Below are 22760 nucleotides of genomic sequence, written 5' to 3'. Positions count from 1 at the left end.
TCAGCCTAAGCTGAGCTGTCGAATTTCCCCAGTCACAGCTGTCACGTTAGGGTGAAGATGCTCAAGTGAGAAGGCAGCAACTCAACAACATTTATTTAGCAAGGTCCCTTCCCTACATGTAAGCGGGATGAAAATCTTAAACTATTTTTTTGTGGTTGTCACAAAAGTGAACAGTGGAAAAACAAGTCAAGGGGGTGGGGGAAGAAGAATTAATCTCTGACGTCCAATGAATTCAAGTGACAAATAACAATTCTGCTTGGTTTACATTTACCTACCCTGTTTACCAGATCCACCAGCCACCCATGAGGTTCCTTGAACAATTAAAATATTAACAAATTAGTAGTTGCAACAATCAATGCTAAACATCTGTCTTCTGAAACAGAGATATGGACACATTCAACCCACTAACTCACACCCAAAACGCATGAGCTACTATTTCAAAGAAAATAGCAATGTGTTTGTAACAGCTCCTTTCCTACGCACATAGATAGAGCTCTGGGACATTCTCATTAGCATCAGCCTTTTTTGGACTCCCCTTGACATCACTGACCATGTGCTGTGAAAACACTATGCACCATGGCTGCTGACTCATAATCAACTATATTTATAGCATGTTAGCAGCGTGGAACATCACTAACAAACCTTCCCCAAAGCAGCACACGTAGAATTTTCTTTCTACGGCCACAAACTTGTTTCCTGAAGGAGAGACCAACACCACCAAGGTTTCTTTTTTAAACTCACCCATCTAGAACTACTGTGACAAGACAGTGCAAATCTCAAAAACTGTCTTCTTGTCAGCATGTCTGACTTGAAGATACCCTGTCCTTGGCTGTCAGAAAAGCACAAATTCTCTGCTAAATTGTACACTTTGAATTGTCCTCGTCAGTTCACATTCAACAGCCAAGCAGATGTCAGTCCTTGGATGCAACAGATCCACCCCTCTAACTGTTGTGATACTCTGGACATTGAAAGTACATTGATTTCTAAATCCAGCTGCTAACAGAGAACTGGGATAATTTGAGAGGACCAATTCATTTATACAGACCAACATACAGTAAAGATCTATTTGCTGTAATTCTTGGTGACACATTTAAGCTTTCTTGTGTTATAAATACTTACTAATCAAACAACTTTTTCTGAAACAAAGACATCTACCCTAAAAACAGGTTTTAGGGCATGCTTACCTTCTGAAAAGTGGATATGGGTGAGACAGCATGCATGTTCCCCTCCCCGAAGACTTCTGCCCAGTTTCTCTGGCATACCTTCATTCGATTCTTGAAATGATACTCATTGTCGGGGTTAAACGCCTTGAAAGAAAAGCCCATGGCAATGAGCATCACAGCTTATGCCAGTCTCAAAACTGACTTCTTCAGTTGAGCATTCTCCTGGTTGACAGTTAAATATCTAGCAAAAAGTAAAGTTTAACAGAAGACCCCTGCTGCTGCCTCTCTGTTCTCACTGTATAAAGCATTCTCAAGCTTCCACTCTGTATAGACAGTATCCAGTACCCCTGTGAGCCAGTTATCTGTATAAAGGGGAGATGAACTCAAGGTACTAGTTTTAAAAAATAAACAGTGAAGTGATTTTATTTTTTTTTCTTGAGAGCACTAGTTTTCAGCAGTTTTGAACAGCACTCAGCCCTCTAAGAGTTGCATACTGGATGTTAAAAATCTGCAGCAAGCAATGGCTGCAAATTGCAAACCAATATACTACAACTTAAATACAGTTAGAAGAAGCAGCAGCAACATAAATATAAAATACCAAATACCCAAAGATTAGAAACCCCATCAAAGAGTCACATACCATTGTAAGTACACCGAGCAGGCCCACGGGAATAGGATCTTGTTTTACTCTTTCTGCAACCAGGTCCACTAGCAGCATAAGCATGTTGTATATTCCTTCATGGATTTCAGTTCCCCATTTGTGAACAGCACTGGATGTCAACAGCTAAAACAAACAAACAAAAGGTAATTTTTTAACATTTGAGCACAAACACCAAAAAGGAGAAATCTATCCACCCTTGAGACTGTTTTCAGAGCAAATGTTTCCTTAGAGTGTACTAAACGCTGTCTGGTGTGTTTTTCAGATACTCTTCCTGCACTAATGACTTAAGTGTTAATTAAATTTGTAATTTAATTGAAGGACACCTTAAATCACAGTTCATGACAGAAAATACAATGTCACAAAGCAAACTGCTTTCCATTTCCACACACTAGTAAAGACTGTATTTCTTGCAAACAACAACTAATGTGCAAATAACTTTTTGGAGATTGATGACACAGCTATTAAATCTTCAGGGAGACATGCCACAAAGTTGCACTGATTCAGCTGTAATAACCATTTACCAATTCACACTTTTTGAACAATTTCTATTGGAAAACAAAGAATATGTACCACGAAGAGAGAGGTATTTAATGTTGCTTTCCCACCTACTGAAATATGTTCTTTAAATCTGGTCTAATGTGGTTGTTTATGAAGGACATGAACTTCCATCTACACACTTCTGCTGTGTCTGAATGTGAGCAGTTAAAAAACTTAATACTTCAAATAAAATTACCTTTTCTGCCATTTGAAGAAACAAGAGAGTTTCTTGCAAATATTTCAGCATATTCTTAACTGAGATTTTTACAGATTATCCTTCTGGAGGTGCAATCTATACTGTTTATTTAACATGCAAAAAATACCAAGTGACTTAAAAGTGTTACATGTAAAGCTATTACCGTAATAGAAACTGAAGGGAAAAAATCATTTGGCTGTCTTCCTTAAACATACTTATATTCTCAGTATTTTAAGAAGAATTTAGCAACCCTCTAAAGAAGGAACAGAAAAAATAGAGTTAAAGGAAATCTGATTTGAACTTGCCATTAATGTCTGTATCCAAGGGTCTTTAAGCCTGTCTTTAGACTCCACTAATTAGTATAGAGCTCTTCATTTAAGAAGCAAGCAAGAAAAAAGTGCTATGTACCAGAACTGGCCAGAGCTGCAGAATTGGGACTTTGTATGATTTTTAATGTAAGTTTATATGATTTTTATCTAGGAAAATAACCTGAGTGTGATTTTAATCTAAGAACATACTCACTAGTTATCATAGTTTCTGAAGTCTGGATAAGACACTGCTTCTACCATGAACAAGGCAAAGAAACATTGAATTGGTCCACTGCACCTACTTACCTTTTTAAATGCTTCAGGCATACATCTGTCCATAAACCTCTTGCAATTCTCATCAGAATCAGAAAGACCTTTGCAGAAAGGAGAGTGCTTTTTAAAAGTATTTTAAAAACCCCAACTCTTTTAAGACTACTGCACGGAGCTTGCTGCAGGTTTTTTGGAACACTGACCAAAACCAGCAGTAATAAATGTGCTACTGTTCATTCACAACCAGCATGCTTGTTCAGCCACAAAAAAAGTGTGAGTCAAAAGAACTTGCCTTTTAGAAATAAGAAGTTTCCCCATGTTCTTTTACAGCTTCTTCAAGCATATTAGTACCATAAGTATTTCTCTCTTCAAACCTTCTAACTTAGATACTAACTTCAGATCATTTCTGATGCTTCACAGCCTCCACCCAAAACCAAGTTAAGCACACCCTTTGAATTCAGGTTAGAAATAAAGAAGTAAACCAGAACCACCTAACAACTTCCATTCTTCCAACAGATCACAGAATCATAGAATGTCCTGAGTTGGAAGGGACCCACAAGGATCATCGAGTCCAACTCCTGTCCCTGCACAGGACAACTCCACAGTTTACTCTATGTGTATCAATACTGAATACAGAAAAGTCAAATTCAGCATCTAGTGCAGTATAAGCACTTCAGCAGGGAAAAACAAACAGTTATATAAGTGTGGTACAGCACGGATTTAGACAACAGCTTGTTTTTATGAACTGAAAATAACCAGCACAATGAAAAAAAAAGGCGTCAGTAATTCAGCTCTGAAAACCAGTAATTCCTATGATCTTTAGAAAATAAAGAAACATGTGCTCCACTTTTTAAAAAAAGCTTAAGTAAACAAATTGCTTTAGAGAAAAAAAAAGCTATTCCAACATTCTTTTTAGAGAATTGGATAGAACAGTTCACAGAGATGTGATCATTCTGCAGGGTGCCAAGTAAACACCTGCAAGATTCATAGGAAAGACATGACTCCCCATATTAGCCATGAAAACCTTTGAACAGATAAACTTCGTATGTGCAGAAAAAGAACTTACCCAGTCTTGCCAAGTAGGTGGATGCAATTAGGCACTTGCCTAGAGACTCTTCCCGCTTATAGGGTATGGACCAGTGATCTGTTAGAACTCTGCTCTCCAGTTCATACAAGTTAGTTGTTGGAAACTCAATACCTTCACCAGAGCAATTCCCATTTTCATCATTTTTCTGTGAATAAAAAGGAAGTTCAAGTGAAACAATTTTTCTCTCCTAGACACTTTGAAGGCTTCAGAAAAAGTGACTGTGCTCATGACAAGCGTATTAAATTCTCAGCAACCCTGAGGCTGCTAGTGTGTTTCAAAGCAGAACTTAATATTTCAAGTTGAATTGAAGGGATTACATACTTTTATGTATTTCATGTAGGTGATAACTACTATGTTTACATAACTAATTGCCTATTTAAGTGGCAAATCTTGTTCCTTAGCATATCAGATTCTACAGCCAAGTGATAAGTATTTCCAGTCCCTGTGAGACTGTAGAGTACAAACCTTGATCATCATAGATCTGCATATTAATCCTCTGTTCAGCAACTGCTGTAGAATATGGAAGAGTTTATCCTAAGGGAAACCAATTTCATCACCCTCTCACCCCATCACATTAGGAAACATAAGACACTAATGCAGTACATCAGGATTCTTTTTTAATAGCTAATTATCTAAAGACAAATTTACATCTCAAATATAGTTGTCCAACCAGGAAACTACAATTGTCCTTTTCCTGAAGTTAAAGTGAATTATTGGAAAATGTTCTGGAAGGCAAACACGGAAAAAGCAAGCAGATGCCTGCGGCAAAGCTTCACGGGTTTTCTTGCTAGTGCCACTAAACAGCAGCTATTTCTGCATACAGGCAGAACTCAGAATTAGCCCCACGTTCTCTGCTAAGTGCCATACAAGGTAACCGCCTCAGGAGCGCCAAACAAACAAGTGGACAAGTTATCCATTTATTTTATTTTGTTTATTTTTTAACCTCACATACTATTTGATGTGTCAAAGAGCTCACAGGGACTAACTTTCCCTGCCTTGACAAGGGCAGACAAGCCAAGCAGGAGAAAGGCCAGGATGTCTGGATCAGGCCCGGCAGCAACCAGGAGCAACTGTCAGAGATGGAGGAAAACATGAGTGCGGTGATGGTAACAAGATCCCCTGAGAGAGAAGCCAGGGATGTGTAGAGAAAGGACAAACAGAAAACACGATTCAGAGTTTAAAAAACAGTGCCAGGGAACAGAACAGAACAAATAGAGAGGAATAAACCAGAAAAAAAAATGAACTGGGGAGGACATGGATACAAAGAATGAAATCTATGGATGCGGGTGAGTGTGCTTCCAGCTTTCTGCCTGCACTTGCTATTATTAAGAAACAAATGTGTCACATTCACTTTCACAATGATTCAAGAATATGAAGCCAGGGAAACAGCAATGGTACAGAACTGACCCTTTAAAGTTCACTGGTGCATGTGACAGTAGCAAACAGTGCTGGACTTACTGACAGGTTCTAGGGAGCAGCAGTGAAGTTTATAGGAATGGAACACAGAACAGCACTCAAAAAAACCCTCCAATCATGTCAGTGTTTGGGAAGTAAGGTGCCACCTTCTCCCAACCCACTACTGAACATTTAGTCCTAAGTTTGTCATGATGGAAAATTGTACTTTAACAGACCTGAATATCAGCTTCTGAAAGTGCAGTCACCTGACCCAGTACTGTGCATGAAGTTTAATGTAATTCACATCTAGCAAATCATGCCCCATTTAAAGAATTCACGTTTTGGAGAAAAGATGTTTGAAGGTCTAAATGAAAAGACACCAAAAGCATTTAAAAGCAAAAGTTTTCTAGGAAATATGCTGTTGTATCAGCAACAGTTAAGTTTACAGCTTTTCTAAAGGACACCCAGCCAGAACACAAATCCATTTCCTGTAGAAAATAAAGGTGCAGTTACAAAGAAAGCCCTTAAAGTAACAGTGTGGGATACAATGATTAGTCTAATGAAGGTAGACTGAGTACAATATAAACACTTAATTGCTAGGTCCCACATTTCAGCTCAGCCTAGACTTGTAGCAAAGGAAAGCAACACTTCAACAAAAGATTACACTGAGCTACGGCTGCCGCATTCCCTGGAGGAACGTGTCCACGTTAAATAAAAATATCCATTCCTGACACTAGTTCCAGAGGTGCAGCCTAATAGCACCGCAGATCTTCAGCTCTTGCTGACAAACTCCACCTGTTGTTCTGCTTCCCCATCTGCATCTAAGCCACATTGCACTTTCTTTACTTCTTTCCACTGGTCTGTAATATTACGGAAATTCATAAGGAAAGAGTGAAAAGACACGTGTTCACTGTACAATCAGCTGCCACAAATAAGGGCATTATCATAAATTGTGCTAAGGATATGTCTGGCCTATTGCTGCATTGAGTCTAGCAAAAATGTAGTGAAAAGGTTTTTTTATTTTTTATTTTAAACACAAGATATAACAACAGGTATGATACTGGGAATATTGCCCTAATAACAAAGGGAAATATTTGCACTGAAGGAGCACATCTTGGGCATATTCCACTAATTAGAGACAAGTCGTCTTCCTCGTTGTTGTCTTCTTCCTTCCTTCTCCCTTTTCTGCTACTAAAACCCTGTCTGGAAAGTATAAAGTTATTAATTTTAGAACATACCATATATAAGTAGCTTCACAGCTACTGTGAAATCTGCAACAGGCTGAAATAAATGCCCAGGCAGTTCAAAACTCAAATTCCCCTTCAAATAATTCATAAATTTAACACGCTGTATTTTTGGAGATTACTACTACGTTCAGTTTCTATTAGCGCAGACCGAGTTGTTTCTTACAATGTACCTAGTATGAGTAACAGTCTCTTTAAAGACTCATTGCTGCTCTTTCAAAATCAGTGTCCTTCTCTACAAGAAAACCCCCAAACTGTTCACCATCCAACTTTTACATCAATTTGTGTACTGCTCTTTAAAGTGAGGGGTTTATCAACAGCAGCTGTGGTCACACAGTGCAACTTCAGCTCAGCTCCTGCACTATGTTATGCTGCTTGCTAATTAACAGAGGCTGAAAATCTTACTCACTCTGTTGACGTCCACAACTGCAACACATCGCAGCTCGGAACAGGCAGCCACAATTAACACTTTATATTATAACTAAGGATACAGGAATTGTCACAGCAGACACTAATGTGGGTCCACAGCTGAAATAAAAGCTTTTAAACAAAGAGTGTGCTATACATGATAATAAATAGTATACAAGGCCATGTCAGCCTCCCATAAAGTGGTTTTTTTTTGGGAATTACATTTTTAAAAAATATACTGAAAGTCCCTCCTCTCAAACAGATGACTTAAGAATGGCATCTACCAGCTGATGGTGACCTAAATCAGGACTAAACAATTGTGGCTGAACAGACTTATACTGGACTGGCACCTGACATGTTAAGGATTTGTAGGGATATTCTCCAACAACAGAGTAATAAAAAGCAAAGAAACTACTCCTTGCAGTCAAGAAGTCATCCAAAGATAAGCTGTTTAAAAGTTTGCAAAAAAATTATCTGTTTTCTGAGATAGGAAATCACAGTGCACATCGCACATCCTGTGACTGTTCTCCCTTCTGCAGCCGGAATCTTGAGACCAAAAAACATTTGCTGGCAAACATTTTTGATGCCTTCTGATCCACCTCTTATTACACAAAAGCCCTGAGGATCCCTCCATTCTAACAGCACTACTTGACTCTTTTGGGTTATCTTCAAGGTGTGCAAATGCAGTGATATCAAAACATACACACATGGGCCCCCAAGAGAAATATCCTCATGTGAACAGTCTCAAGTACTGATTCAAGATTCTCACTCTGGGGACCTGGCACCTCCCAGAGTTGTTTGCAAGGCTGAATAAACAAAAATTGTTACACATCTGATCAATAAAGCATTGCATAAGTCTGTAGGATAAAACCTTCCATGGAGAGTAACACAGAACAAAGATCAGCCTTCATACAAGAAGTGAAATATAAATTAATTGCTGAAAGGTCACAGTTCAAAGCTGCAAAATGTATTCCTGCAATACTCAGCTAATTAACTCACACAACACTGTTTAAGTAAAGCTGACATTTACCATACCAGTCACTTTCCATAAAACAATAAGTTTAAGAGAGTGTTTTGATGCTAATTGGCAGTCTTAGTAATGAAATTACAGTCATATTATAATTTAAATTAGTTAATTTGATTTTGATAGAAGGTTACCGGCAGAATTTATTATCACCAGAGCTAAGTCATATTATGTGCTCTTGAATCTAGTGTAACTTATGAAGCAGAACCCTAAGGTGATGTTTCTTTCAACAAGCAACAGAATCAGACTTTCTAAGACACCAACAGATCAAGAAGTTCTCTTCACCCTCATGCCTCTACAGTAAGTGATTTTCATAAAATTACCATCATTTTGTAGGTAAGAAAACAGATTTTTGATGCTTCACTGTTTTGTTAAAAAATCCCAAACAAACAAAACATGCTTTGTTGCTACATACCTACAAACAGGATCAAATTTAATTGCTCTGAAAAGCAGTAATGAAAAACATAACTAAAGCCAGAATGGGAAGCCAAAAATTCTAGGTGCACCATTCAGTTTTTGTCATGGACATACCAAGCAATAAGGGGGAAATCAATTTTTCAGTGCTTCAGCTTCCCCGGCTGTAAGTGCCAGCAGTGACACTGCCCGGTGCCGCAGCGCTGCTGCACCAGCCCAAGAGTCTGCAAGGACTGCAAGGTGCTCAGGTGGAGGTAAGAGAAACACATTGAATACCCAGAAAAACAGAGCATTTTGCTGCTCTCTGATCTATTATGTCCATCAGTCTGTGGGAGAAGCTATGAATCCTGAAGTCATGACTTGACAGTCCCTCTACCTGGCACACTATTGATTAAAGTAGCTTTTACTTTCAAGCCAGGATGTCAATTCTTTTTTCTTTTAATTAACTCCTAAAAGGAGGATATTCTGTTACCTAGAACCAAATCACTGGGGTAAGAATTGAAAGGCTTTCAAATAAATCAAAGCTACTACTTTGTACTTACACTTGAACACACTAAGCATGAGGTACTGAATGTTTAAAAAGAGTTACATGTTCATATCTGTATTCTACTTACTTTTTATAAACTGGTACTCCAGAAGCTTAAAAGCTTCTTCGAACTCACGTGAAGAGGCAGATGTGGGAACAAAATTGAAGAGTATTTCCCAGTTGCCTGTTCTTGCTAGCAGATGAAGCTCATTCAACTCACACTGCTAAGAGCAAGCTGGGTAACCTTTTAAGAATATGACAATATTATTAACCCTCAGAAAAATGGTGTCGTATATGGAATTTCCACGTTATGTTTCTTATTTGGCAATAAGAAAACCCACTGTGATTTTTTCTAAATGCTTTACTGGTGAGTAACCATTTATTTGCAAAGTATAATAAATTTTTTAACTGTTTTAAGTCCTAAAAAGATACAGCATCTTGCTCTTGCATTTTCATCCACAGGAAAATATCTGTGGGCAAAACTTCTGAGTACAGCAACAGATGTGAATGCTTTTTGGTATTTATGTTCTGCTAAGATAAAGTAAGCCTGTTGGGGAGATATATGCATGTTTTATTCTTTTTGCATCAAAATTACACTCTTTAGTCCAAACTTTTACTATGCAGTCTTTTCATAAGAAAAAAGTTAGTATTTCATCATGTAAATATAAAGGAATGAAACCAGTCTATCACTGAAGGAAAATAAATCCTGTGTTACAGACTCTACCTAAGTGAAGCTGATTTAGACTCTCACCTCGCCATAAAGATGTCCTAAGAAAATTCTGATTTATTTAGTGAATGTTCTCAAAGAACGTTTTGGACACTGACCATAACTGAGAGTCGTACAAGTGCATTAGCAAGAACGTATGGTTAAATTAAACCCTTCTTAGTAGTTGTAAGAGATTATAACAAATAAACCAAAAAAGCCCATGGCTTCCCCTCTTTCCCCATCTCTCACAAGTGAGAACTGTATAAGACTGGGAATAAGGACACAATATACATTTAAAAAACAGAAATAAAAATAAATTCAGCAAAGCTAAAATTTAACTAGAATTTTCTAGAAACATTGCTCGTACAGGTCTCCCTGATTTCCAGGGTGACAGTGCGATATTACCAAGCAATATTCCCCAGTGTACTTGCCTAGTTGTTGAGATGTAAACACACTACTAAGCATTACAGCAAAACAAAATAATTGAGGCCCTGCAAAAATAATTTTAATTAGATGTTCTATTTAACTTTTTAAAAAAAGGAGTATCTTTGCCCTTTCATACTACTCTTACCATAGTATTCAGTGGAACATGAGGCAGACAGATTAGTTACAACCACTTTTGGCAATGTATTTTGAAGTTTGATAACTAGCTGTAGGCAAGGGAGAGGTCATGGAAAGCACCCTGAGGAATGCCATTCATAAGGAAACAAGGCAAACACGCTTATCTTGCATGTGTTTTCAGTATTGCTGGTGGATATATTTAAAAAACTTACTCCACTAAAGTAACTACAAACAGCCAGATTGAGTTGTTACCATTATTCCTCCCAGCCCTTGAGTTTTCATAAGCACTCCTCCCCCCACCCCACGCTTATTTCCAAGTAACTCAAAATAACTTTGTGTGGAATCAGATAAACATTGTGCTTTAATGTGATAAAACAATGAATCACAAATGCTTAGCATTTCAGTACTTAAAATCAAGTAAATGCTTTTACCTTCCTTTGCCAAAACACCAGGCATTAATAGAGAAGTGCTGCAGAAACACTAGAGAATGTGTTTATTATAACATTTTATGGGTCAAAGGTCAGGCTCTGGAAGGTAGGATGAATTCACTCATCTACACTTCTGTTCTATGGCTGCATGCTGGTGTGGAGTGACACAGAGACTAGAAGTGACAAAGCAGCTGACAAAGTTCAAGTTATACCATGTATCACTACAAAATTGTGATTAACTAATATGAAAAAAAAAACCCACAAACTTTAAATACCTCTTGAGAGGTATCAGAATAAGGGAAGCCAGAACTCCTGGTAAGTAGTGAGCAGGAAGCTCAAGCAGCAAGAACATTGAGCACACTGGCTTTTTAAAGTTCATTTTAATTTGGCTCATGAGGCATCACTGAAACATACATACCAAGGACTATTCCTGTGGCAGTACAAAAACACAGCTTTTTTAAAATAAGAGCTTACAAATGAAACAGGGACCTCCTTTCCATCTTTGCCCTTCTCATACAAAGAGCTACTGTTCCTTAATCCAAAAGCAATCCAAATGATTTGTTGGAATTAACTACTAACACTGGCTAATTTGTTTTTATTCTCATTCTTCCTCGGTATTTCACTTCCTCATTAAACAGCTGCCACAGAATAGCACTGTAAACTGGGAAGATGACCAGAAAATGCCTCCAGAGAACATTCTATCAAAGCTGCTTCCTGCCCAGCTGAGAAGCTGCTTGTGCAGAACCATCTCCTGCCTCCACCGACCCTGCAGGCATCACCTTCGCTGATGAACCCCTAATTATAAAGCGCTAGTCGCAATCCAAGGATTAGTCTGACAATCACATTACATGATAATGAGTTTATAAATTATTCAAAACAAAGCTTACATTTAAAATTAACCCACTGCACCTGTCATTATCAACCCTGTTTTCCCCAACTTCATGTAGCATCTCTAATCGTCTGCATTATATCAAGAATGAAAATCAGGGTATTTTTGTTCAAAGTCCAAGAAAGCACTAAAATAACCAGAACCTAAATAAGGGTTCTACACCAGGGCCACTGATTTTTGAAAAGAGTGATGCCAAAAACCAAAGGCACTAAAATACTAATTCCACTTGACATTCTGATGGCATCCAGCCAGCGACTCGATGCCAGAATCCACCACAGAGCTTTATTTGATTGCTTAATTGTTTTACAAGGCCAATTCCTAGACAAGCCACACTGTAAAACTTCCATGTGAGAACGCCAGAAAGATTCACTTTTGCAAAGCTCCACACTACTTACAAAACAGGAGACTGACTTTAAATTTATAAAATTGTAGTGTGAAATTCTTCTAATTTGCTCAAAGGCTAAATACTTTTTTGTTCTTTAAATAAATACAGCTCCTCCCATTCAAGGATCAAAGAACCTCACAAACCTTACATCCGTGGTACTACTACTAAGGCACACACCATTATCTCTATTTTACACACGCGAAGCTAAATCCGAAGCGAAATTACACCCGCACTGTGACACAGCACTTCTGTGGCAGAACTGCTGTGGGTATTGAGCTCTGATAATGAGAGAGAGGGCTGTGAACACCACAGCTCTGCAGCATGACTAGCGAGAATGTTCCTGGCACTGTTACTCACTACAGTCGCTGGCCTGTTTCTTACACAAAACCCTCTTCTCTCTAAATCAAATAGCACCTCTAAAAGCAATCTTGGACAAGTTTTATTATAAATCTGATCTAGTAAAATCTGGTGCATACGAGCTCTTTGAGCACATGCTAAATGAGACAGAATAGCTAGAGGTAATATAATCTGTTAATAACAATTTACTCCAAAGGTCATAGTAATGACTCTCAGAAGCTGTTTAAAAACCAACCAAGACTACTTTAGTAAAGGTTATACAAACTATTGTTATATTTTCAACATTTTTAGTGTAAGTGGGTTCCTACCCCCAACTGCAATCTGAGGTTCTCTGGTCATAATCCCCACATTCATTTTGACTTGCTCTTCTCTATCCCATGCCCCTCAACTCAGGAAAGTCACCACTTGTGGCACTCACAGCAATTCATGGACACAGCGACAGACATTGTCATCATACCAATTTATAGTCTTAAATTATATGGATTTACCAGCACTTCATAAAACAGTTTATCTGTCAGTCAAATGAAAGGAGGAGAACACCATCCTTTCACCCTTCCCCATCAGCAAAGAATCAGACTGTAAAAATCTGTATGTTGCCTAAGGAATAAATGCAGAAATCCCAAATTCTTGCCAAAGTGTACTTACGAGATTCACTTCATCCAAAACACATAAACATAGAAGATATGTCAGGCAAAGTTACCTCTTGTAAAAACGGGTGATCTCAGCCTAACAAAGTGGTTTGGTACTATACAAGGCAAAACTTCAAACCAACTGTAAGCTCAAAATTGAACTTCCTGATATTTCAGAAGACTACACAAACCAATGTGAAGCCACCTTTGTATTTCCAAATTTGCCTGTCCCTTTTTCTTCTAATAAGTTAAGCATGGTCACTCTAACAGTGTCAACTCCAGAGGCACACCACAGCTATTAACGTAAAACTGAACCAACTGTACAATCTTTGGAAGACATTAACCTGCTGAAACTGAAGCGTCAGCCTTCATTAAAATGAATTTATATAGGTCTTCATCTCAAGTCTCACATATAAAGCATACAGCATGTGTCAGGCCAGCTCACAGCAGCTGTCTAGCTCCTGGGCCAGTTTTTCCAAAGTCAAGTTTCTGTAACGCTTCCAGACACCCCTGAAGACCAGCAGGCTGGATCACGCAGAGAGGATTCACACTGGTTTTACGCTTATTGAAAGAAAAAAGTGTTTTTACTAGTATGATACGTATCTGGTTGCTGTGCTGTTCTCAAAGAGAACCAACAGACAGGCCTTTCTTTGATCAACGTGCTTAATGAACACAACAGAACCTAACATTATGTAATAGAAACCAAATAAGCATATGCAAACATGATGGATTCATTACTGATTAGGGAAAATGTAGTGTTTAACCATTCATAAATCTATTCTTATATGCACGGTAAACTCTACTGAGTCAAAAAAAAAGAATGTAAATAGAAAGTACAGTCCTGTTACACACAGGTCTTGGAGAATCACTACAGCTTTCTTATTTTTTAAATAAAAATTAATCTAATCCTAACTTTTGCTCATGGAGAAGACTCCTAGATTGGAAATTTTTATTTAGGAGAACAGTTCTACTAACTGTGCTCATTTGATTTATATGTTCACAGACATTGCTGATAAATCACACCAAAAATCTAGCATACCACTACCTCCCCACTAAATAAAAATTAAAACTACTATGATGATAAGAAGGAGGAACATACGCTCTAAGGGCTGGCAGAAAGAAAGATGATACTGCGAAGAAGATAAACAGAAATAACATCTGAATTACCACAAGACAGTATGGGGTACAATATGTTCCAACATAATGTATATGACTACAATGAATACTATAGCTATTTGTGTGATGGCTTTCTGTACTGCTTCCTATGCCATAAGCTTGTGCTGAATGGAAAGCTACTTACTGATTAACCACCTAAATAATAGCTGTAGTTTACTAAATGTGGTTCTAGATTACCTTGAAGAATAGAGAAAACAACAACTGATCATATTTAAATTTCCTCCTCTTTATAAAATATATGTCAAAAGCTGCTAGGTTGTACTGCAATATTAGACAAATAAGCCCAGGCAACAATTCCAAGTCTTAAGATTTTTACAGCTATATAACTCTTATATTACAAAAATATTGTTTTGCATACACATGCAAGAGTTGACTGATGCTCACGTGCAAATGGATCCAATTACTAAACTCAGGCACAAATTTGTACAAAGTTTCATGTAGCAAGATACTTCTGAAATGCCTATTTTGTGGATTTGCAGTCATTTACCTATACTGAAATGTTTTGGTTTCCCTCCTGTGGGTTAACAAGAACATAAGTCAAAGCAAACAAGAACAAGAGTGACAAAGGAAACTATAATGTGTAAGTAAGTTTGATCAGACATACAAGCTGAAATAACAAGGGAAAAAAGCCCTCTTAGTCAGGGTTGTCAAAGTGTCACTTGTAATAGGAACAGGAGAGGGAAAAAGAAGTGCTTCTCTCAAGTTTACACTGACAGTTTCTCTCAAAATGTCACACTGACAACCCAGATTGTCCCAACCATAACTGTATCTGATAGGAAAATCCACCCTCTTGCAATAGGGAACTGGTTTCTATCAGTGAAGTTAAACAGTGCACAGCACACTTCTGCACAGCACACATGCCATCGCACAGATCACCTTACTCCACAAGCATATATCATCATCTTATATGAGTGGAGGACCTAACTCAATTTATTCCGTGAACAGAATCAAGTATCTTTATCCTCCAAGACTGAACTTCAACAGACCGAGGCTATGGATAGGGATGATCTGTGCAAGTGTAGTCATGTACAAGAAGGTATGTGCATGTGTTCTTAATATATATAAATATTTATAGATACATACACAGAAAGATACCACTTCTGGTGCGGGAAATCCTCAGGACACTTTTCACTGAAGCCGGGGAGGGTGTGTGAGTTTCCCTGGTTTTATTCATGTGCTTAGTAATCTGCTATTGGCCACTTCTTGAGACAGACCATGCAAGGTGGCCCTTCAGTACCACACAGCAGGGCTGTTCTTCTGTTCTCACCCCTTGAGTTCCAGGGTCTGGACACTATTAATTAGCTCTTTTCATATGAGCACTCTGAAAAGCTTTGGAAAAAAGACCTGGAGGAGGAGAAAGCTTTACAGGTAAGTGCTACTAGACTGTTCCAGGCTGCAGGGAAAGTGCCATGAGTGTATCTGCTGGCTGAGGAGTTCAGAGTTCTGGAAGAGAGAATAAGGTATACAAGGAGGATGGAGAGGAACTGGGAAAGGTTGGCATTCTCTACTTCAGGTCCATTTTAGAATACAGCTATAATGTAAGTAACAAGTTCAAATCTTTGTTTTGAAAATATCTGAACTCACTGCATTTCTATTTCTGAATTTATATTTAGCTTATCCAAACAAAATCGTATGCAAAGTAACACCCTTTTCCTTCACATTGTGTGAACAGTTAAAAAAAAAATAGCCATTAGTCACTCGGCTTATGCAAGAAGGCACAAGAGGGGGTGAACACGAAATAATCCTACGGTAGCCACACATTCCTGGAATGCCAAGGAATAGCCTGGGTGCTCTTCACCTTGTAGTGATCGCAACCAGCAGCCACGGCGCGCACAACCCGGCAGCGAACGGGACCGAGCGGGGCAGGCGGGAGCAGAAGCGCCCGGCCCGGGGGTGACGAGGCCGACCCCGAGGGGAGACAGGGCTCCCCTGGGCCACCCTCCCGCCTGCCCGCCGGCACACCCGCAGCAGGGAGGCTCCCGGGGAGCTTCCCCTCGGCCGGCGCTGACAGGAGGCCGGGTCCCGGGGCAGCCCGCAGCTCACCTCGGTCTCCACCACTTCGTGGTAGGCGGGCGGCGGGTCGAAGCCGCCTCCGCCGCCGTCCCCGTCGCCGCCGCGGGGGCCCTGCCCGCCGGCGGGGGAGCCATGCCCGCCCGGCGGGCCCTGCCCGCTCTCCATGGGCTCGTAGCCGCCGTAGTGGAGGCCGGGCCGCTCGTTGGTGAGCAGCGCCACGGCCTCGTTGATGTCGTTCTTGGCCAGGCGCAGAGCCTTGCGGATGGCGGCCGCGTCCGAAAAGCCCATGCAGAGCAGCGTGGTCATGTGCTGCTCCTCCTCGCTCTCCATGGCCGCACCGGGCCGGGCCGGGCCGGGGGAGGGGAGGCGGCCGCGCACCGAGAGGCGCCGGGCTCAGGCGCTGCCCGCCCCGCGCGCCGCCATGTTGACGGGAGCGCCTCTCCCCGCGGCCGCCCCCGCCCCCCCGCGCGCGCCCTCGCACACACGCGCCCCCGCCGCCCCGCCCTCAGCCCGGAAGCGGCGGCCGAAGCCCGGCTGGGGAAGCGCACGCCGGGACCCGCGTCACGTGACGGGGGTGGTGCAGCCCGGGCGTGAATGGACTGGCAGCGGCGGAGGGGGGAGAGGAATGGGAGGGAGCGGCCGTCGCCATAGTAACGGGAGGGGGCGGGCGTGGCCGGCGGGAGTCACGTGAGGGGGAGAGGCGTTGCCAGGGCAACGGGACCCCAGCCGGAGGGGCGGGCTTGGCGGTGCTTCAGCGGCCGGGCGGGCCCCCTGCGGCGGAGCCCGCCTAGCGGGAACCGGGCTGCGTGCTCGGCCTCCTGCCCGCTGCTGGTAGTTCCTCCTTTAATTACGGCTCTTACTAGTGAATAAGTCCCGCAGGGGCACGGCCGGCGGGGCGGTGGCTGGGCTTTCACTGCGGAACACGAGCAGGCCCCGGGGCTGAGGGGAGGCCGGGCGAGGCGGGAAAGCGCTCGCGCACGCGGTGAGGGCCTGTGGGCGGGAGCGAGGGAGCTGCTCGGGGAGGCGGCGGGCACTGTTCTCTGAGGTCGGTTTTAAGGAGAAACGAAGCCCTGGCCCCTGCCACTTGTGGGCGGCAGCTGGACAGCGAGTCCTGGGGTGCAGGAGGTGAGTGGTGGCGTTTGGGGCTTGCCCAGGGTAGGATGTGGTCCCAGCGCACCCAGAGCTCCCTGTGACCACAGGCCAAGTGCTGCCCTCACTGCCAGCTGCCAGGGGATTGCTCTGGAGAAATGAGTTCTTCAAGTATGTAATACAGCAAACAGAAATCCAAATCCATACAGAATGAAGTAGAGTGCAATCAGATAACAACAACAAAAAAATGCTGCCCAAAGCAGAAAGTAAGTTGTATGTATTTCTTAAACACACTTAGTGAGCTCTGGTACTGCATGAAAGTCAGTAGATCTGGATCTCCTGGCAATCTCTCAGGCAAAATTTATCACTTTGTTTTAAAGATGTATTTTCTATGTCCGGAGAAGAGGAGAAAGGAGGAAACAGATGAAAGATTTGCCAAGATCAGTGCTAGTATCTGTATATTCATTTGTCTTTGGAGGCTCATGTTTTCTGGCAAAGTATTTTGTGTTCACAGTGGCTGATATCACTGAAAGCACTGGCGTTAGGAATCTAGAAGCAGCTGTTTGCAGTTTTAGATGTAAATCACATTCAGTGTAAAGGAAACGTTCAGGTGTATGGGACACTAACAATATTCAGGTGTCTAAACTACATGAATTTTCAGAGCTCAGTGTCTTGTCTCTTCTCCTGAGTTTGTTTGTAGAGGCAAACTGATGGATTGGTCTGTTAGACTGGCAAGGTTTTAGATTAATTTTTAGGCTGCAGTACGCCACCAGTGGCCTCATATTCCTTGTATACTAACCCAAAAGGTAATCATGACTCCTTTATCTTGCTTATTCATCTCTGATTTTTTTTTTTTCTGTAGTCTGACATTCAGTAGAGTGGAGGTAATGTGCATATGACTCTGAACTTCAGCTTCTGGATCTAAGGAGGGTCTTTCATTCACGCTGATCTCCGGTTATAAAAGGAACCGTTATAAAAGGAACTATTATGGCTCAAGCCTGGCAGGCTTCAGAAACATTCCAGCACTTCAAATACATTCAATTAATATGCTGAATATTGACTCACTGCTTACTCATCTGACCAATACTTAAATTACACTTTCTCATTTTTGAATCATATTATAAATAATGGTTGAATCCTCACAGCCTGATGAAGTCAGTTGGCATCATTTTCCCCTCCTAATGGAAGAAAAGTTTGTAGGAAAAAGTAATATCTTTTATTAGATGTCATTATTGCTTTCAGATTTATTTCAAGGAAGTGCTCCTGTAAATTTGTGCTGAGCTAACTAATGAAAACATACCAAAAGTAATGGAGGAACCGATTGTAATCCCAGGTGGCCAAGAAAGAAGAGAATGCTTTACAGTTAAATTACCTTTGCTCTGTAGTCCAGCTGTCCTGAAGGAAGTTTGAAGCGAATTTGAATTTACCAGTGTGTAAGGGTAACACTTGGACACACAGCAGCTGGACATAAATGACAGTGAGGTGTGCTAGTGCTAAAATTAGTTTTTACAGACTTCCCTGACAGCACCTCTCTTGAGACGACTTGAAGGACCAGATTGTACCTTCCATCTTAGTGAAAGAACGGCTGCATCTTTTTCTAGAAGTTATTCAGCCTGGAAATCCCAAGTTGCAAATGTTTCTCATGCATTGTCACTTCAAGAAAAGTTGCAGAGAGAACCACAGCAGACTTGTCTAACTGAGAGCGAGAAAAGCAGCAAATGAATCTGATAGGGCACCAGGAGGTGCAAGGAGACAAGACAAAGAAATTGAAGTGGGGAGCAAATATCCTCAAGATCTGCCTTTGAATAATTTGGAGTTTGTGCCTGTGTAGTTGCCAGTTCGATATGACACAAGTTTATTAGTTATTTGATCACGTTACTTTATAGAAGGCAGTTACTTTCTACAGAATGCATCATATGTGTGTCCTGAAGCATGTCTGGACATGAGGAACCCCTATGTTACAGAAAGAGACATTCTGGAACAGAAACAACTGTTTGGTAAGTGGTCATGCTGTGACATAGAACATGGCTTTTTGGGTTGACCATGGAGTTGTCAGGTAATCTAAAAATAGAGTTTGATGGAGAATTGCAATCACTTCTGCAGAGGTATTACAGTAGAAGTGTCTGGTTAATTTGTGTTTTTTAACTGAAAATGCTTTTATGCATTTTTCAGTATTTAACTGAAAATACTTTTATGCTTTTCTTCATAAGCCTGTTTTAAAGCAAATCCTGTGTTTACAGCTCATTTACTATTTGAACAAGCAAATGCAGCATTTTCCCTCAAAGAGAAACAGCTGTCTTGTTCTGGTGGAACATACACATGCAGCCAAAGTAAGAGGTGACTCTCTGCCTTGTTGAACTTGAAGGTTTCGCTTGGTTACAGCTGTTGGGGAATTCCAACGAAAATCTCATATGCAATTGGAAAACATCCTTTGTTACCCTCATTTTGTTTGCCTCTTTGCTGTACCTTCGCAGCCACGACTGCTACATATATACTTACAGAGTTTGACAGAAGGGAATGTAAAGTTTATGTTGCCACCAAATCTTTATTTTAACGTACATGTTTTACTCAGGATAAAAGAGCATCTTTCTCGTATTTTGTATTTTGGAATATATTACCAAGGGAAACTTAATATGAGCTAAAACTTACTGTTCATAAATCTTTTATAAATCATGACTAAATATGGGAAATCAGGACAAAATTTAATTACAGGGCTCCACCACTATATGGTACGTAAGCACAGGAGTTGTATGAAAACTAGAGTTGAGGCAGCTGGAAGAAATTCCTTTGCAGTTGTTGCATGAATGAGGAGGGGTGTGAGTCTGTATGAAATCCAGCTCCTTCATTTGTAAGGGAAGAAAACTTTTTCTCACTGATTTTAAACATCTAATGTAGTTGAATCTCATGATGATAGGACAGAAGCCTCTTCTTATCTGCCAGATGAACAGAAACACTCTCCACAGGCTGCAGGGCAAATTCCTTTTTGTAGACTTGAATTAGATTAACAGAAGGGCCACAAAAGCAAATTATATTGTCTTGCAAGAAAACTCATCACCCAATGGAGACAAAAAGGTAACTTGCTGGTGAGAAACATCTTGTCCCTGTACCCCTGAGCATACCAAGCACTGGCAAGAGAAACATGTTTACAAAGGTTTCCCTAAGTTTGTGGTGTGGATAGGCAAAGCACTTCTTGCTTTTTAGTGTAGCTGGCTGTTGAGGCAAAGGAACTTTTTACTGCCTAAAGAAAGGGTATCTGAGATACCACAGAACCTGGGTTTTGTATAGCATTGCAAATAATTAATTTAGGTTTTCTGGAATTACTTTATCTGTCCTTCCTTCCCTTTACTCCTTGTCCCACCCAGTCTCCCAGTTTCCTGCTTTTGCTTTATTTATAGCTAAATGTAGTAAGTGTCTTTTAAGAAAGTCTCTCGGGGACCAGATAGTGCAAATCCCCCCTAATTATGTAAAATCACATTTCTTACATGTAGGCATTGATGAATTGTATTTGGTTGACTCTAGTAGAGGGGTTAAAAGTGTAGTGAAGAACTATGTAAACACCCTGAAAAGTACAGTTGCAATAGACAGATAATGAAATGTGTTTGACTCCTCAGGTAGCTCTGCAGCTTCACGCAAAACAAAGATTACAGCAGAGACAAGAAGTGTGTGAATCTGTTCGTGAGTACTAGCTGACAGATTCATGCAATTTTACTTCTAGACTTCGTCTGCGCTAGGAGTTTTTGCTGCCTTAACAGCTTTTGTCTCGTTAGAAAGGAGATTTGTACTGGGGTAGCTGCCAAGGCAAAGCCTGCTGTCAGCACTGTCAGCAGTTTACCTTGGTTTTAAGCTGGGACTCATGCACAGTAGTAATCATAATTACAATATTTAGCTGTAATACTATGCTTTTAAGATGGGTATCTAACAAGCTTTATGGGGGGATGGGGAGCTATCGTTAGCTCTTCAACATATATTAATTTTTACAACTGCTACAAACCATAGAGAGGCTGAAAGAGAAAGAAGAAAGGTGAACAGATTTCGTGGTGTTGATGCACCTACTCCAGCAAGTCTCTCCCCGTTATTATTCTAGTGCTCAAAGGGAACAGGAGCTGAACCATGACCCTTCTTTCTGGAGCAGAAGCTGAGTTCCCACTCGTCTCCTGAATAGAAAAAATGGAAGTTTCATACTGTTTCCCTTGAATGGAAGCAGCATGATGTGCGTATGAAAAGAGGGAAACAGCATGTTAAGGAAACTCAACTGCAATGAGAGAACAGCAGACTCCAGGGGCTGAGCAGATCTACTCCCTCTGCTTCATTATATGAGTTTGTTTTCAGCTCTTCAACTCAGACCATCTCATGGGTCTCACAACACATCTCCACAGCTCTGGGCTGGAAAATGAAACAATTGCAAGGGGGTTGTTCATTCTTCCTGAAACAAGCTTCATAAGCTGTGAAAAATGAAAGCTAAGGCTGAACTTTAAAACAAGCTTAAAGCACTAAGATGCAGAAATACAGAGTGAAGCCATTCAATAGAATTAGATTTGGAACAGAACCCTGAAAAAACCTGCAGTTATGACTAATCCATTTTTGATCTGTGTGGTTGTAGGTAACATCAATTCTTTTAAAGATCATTTCTCTCCCTGTGTTGGTTACAGTTCTTTACCGTCATTTTAGATAAATGACATGTTGACATGTGAGTTTAGTATCGCATAAACTGCAATGACAGAATTATTTCTGATGCTGGAGTGGCCCTGGCTGAGCTACAGGCAAAGGGGAGAAACAGTACAAACAGGATATTCGGTGTCAAGCTGCAGCAGCACCCTGAGAGTCCCACCCAGACACAGGCACTCAAATGCTCACTCCATCCTGCCACCCAGTTAGCTGAGGAAACTACGTAATAGTAGATGGTACAGCACAGTTTGTGCAGGAACAAACTCACTCAGTGACATTTTAGAAGCAACCAATCTGAAATGGAAACTTCTGGTGTCCTTGTTACGCTGAACAAGTCTGTGAGGCACCATGCAGTTTTACGTGGTAGCCTTTGGGTGCATTTATTTTTTCCTCAAATTGTCCTGCCTTATGTACTGATTCCTTCTCAGAGATCCTTCCAATCCCGTGATATTGATATAGAGCCACTGAAGTTAACACGCTGCTGTAGGAAGGGGCACTGTGGTATGACACTGTGAGTGTCATGGCGGTTGTGATACCAATCCAATGTTTACAGGCTTTGCAGTCTTACTATAATCAGTAAAGCTGTGAACAGGAGTTTGAATTTAATGCAGACAAGCAGGAGACTGTGG

General features: G+C 40.8%; 1 protein-coding gene and 1 long non-coding RNA gene across 3 annotated transcripts in view; one reads left to right on the top strand and one right to left on the bottom strand.

Annotated features, from left to right (window-relative positions):
- Positions 1–16859, bottom strand: part of USP24 (ubiquitin specific peptidase 24) — a 61309-nt gene extending 44450 nt beyond the window's left edge. For both annotated transcript variants that reach the window (XM_082053239.1, XM_082053240.1), the window contains exons 1-6: positions 16408–16859; positions 4202–4367; positions 3172–3239; positions 1804–1947; positions 1185–1307; positions 276–311 (exon numbers count right to left, since the gene is read on the bottom strand). In XM_082053239.1, coding sequence (XP_081909365.1) covers positions 276–311; positions 1185–1307; positions 1804–1947; positions 3172–3239; positions 4202–4367; positions 16408–16707 — 837 coding nt within the window. In that variant the 5' untranslated portion in view covers positions 16708–16859. The remainder of the gene's footprint in view (positions 1–275; positions 312–1184; positions 1308–1803; positions 1948–3171; positions 3240–4201; positions 4368–16407) is intronic.
- A 1890-nt stretch (positions 16860–18749) lies between these two features.
- LOC309440345 overlaps positions 18750–22760 on the top strand; it is a 78615-nt gene continuing 74604 nt past the window's right edge. The window contains exon 1 of the long non-coding RNA XR_014184172.1: positions 18750–19463. This is a non-coding gene — a long non-coding RNA (uncharacterized lncRNA). The remainder of the gene's footprint in view (positions 19464–22760) is intronic.

Source organism: Streptopelia decaocto, assembly GCF_964273445.1.
Source record: "Streptopelia decaocto genome assembly, chromosome: 5".
Classification (NCBI taxonomy): Eukaryota; Metazoa; Chordata; class Aves; order Columbiformes; family Columbidae; genus Streptopelia; species Streptopelia decaocto.
This window is presented reverse-complemented; position numbering and strand designations above follow the sequence as displayed.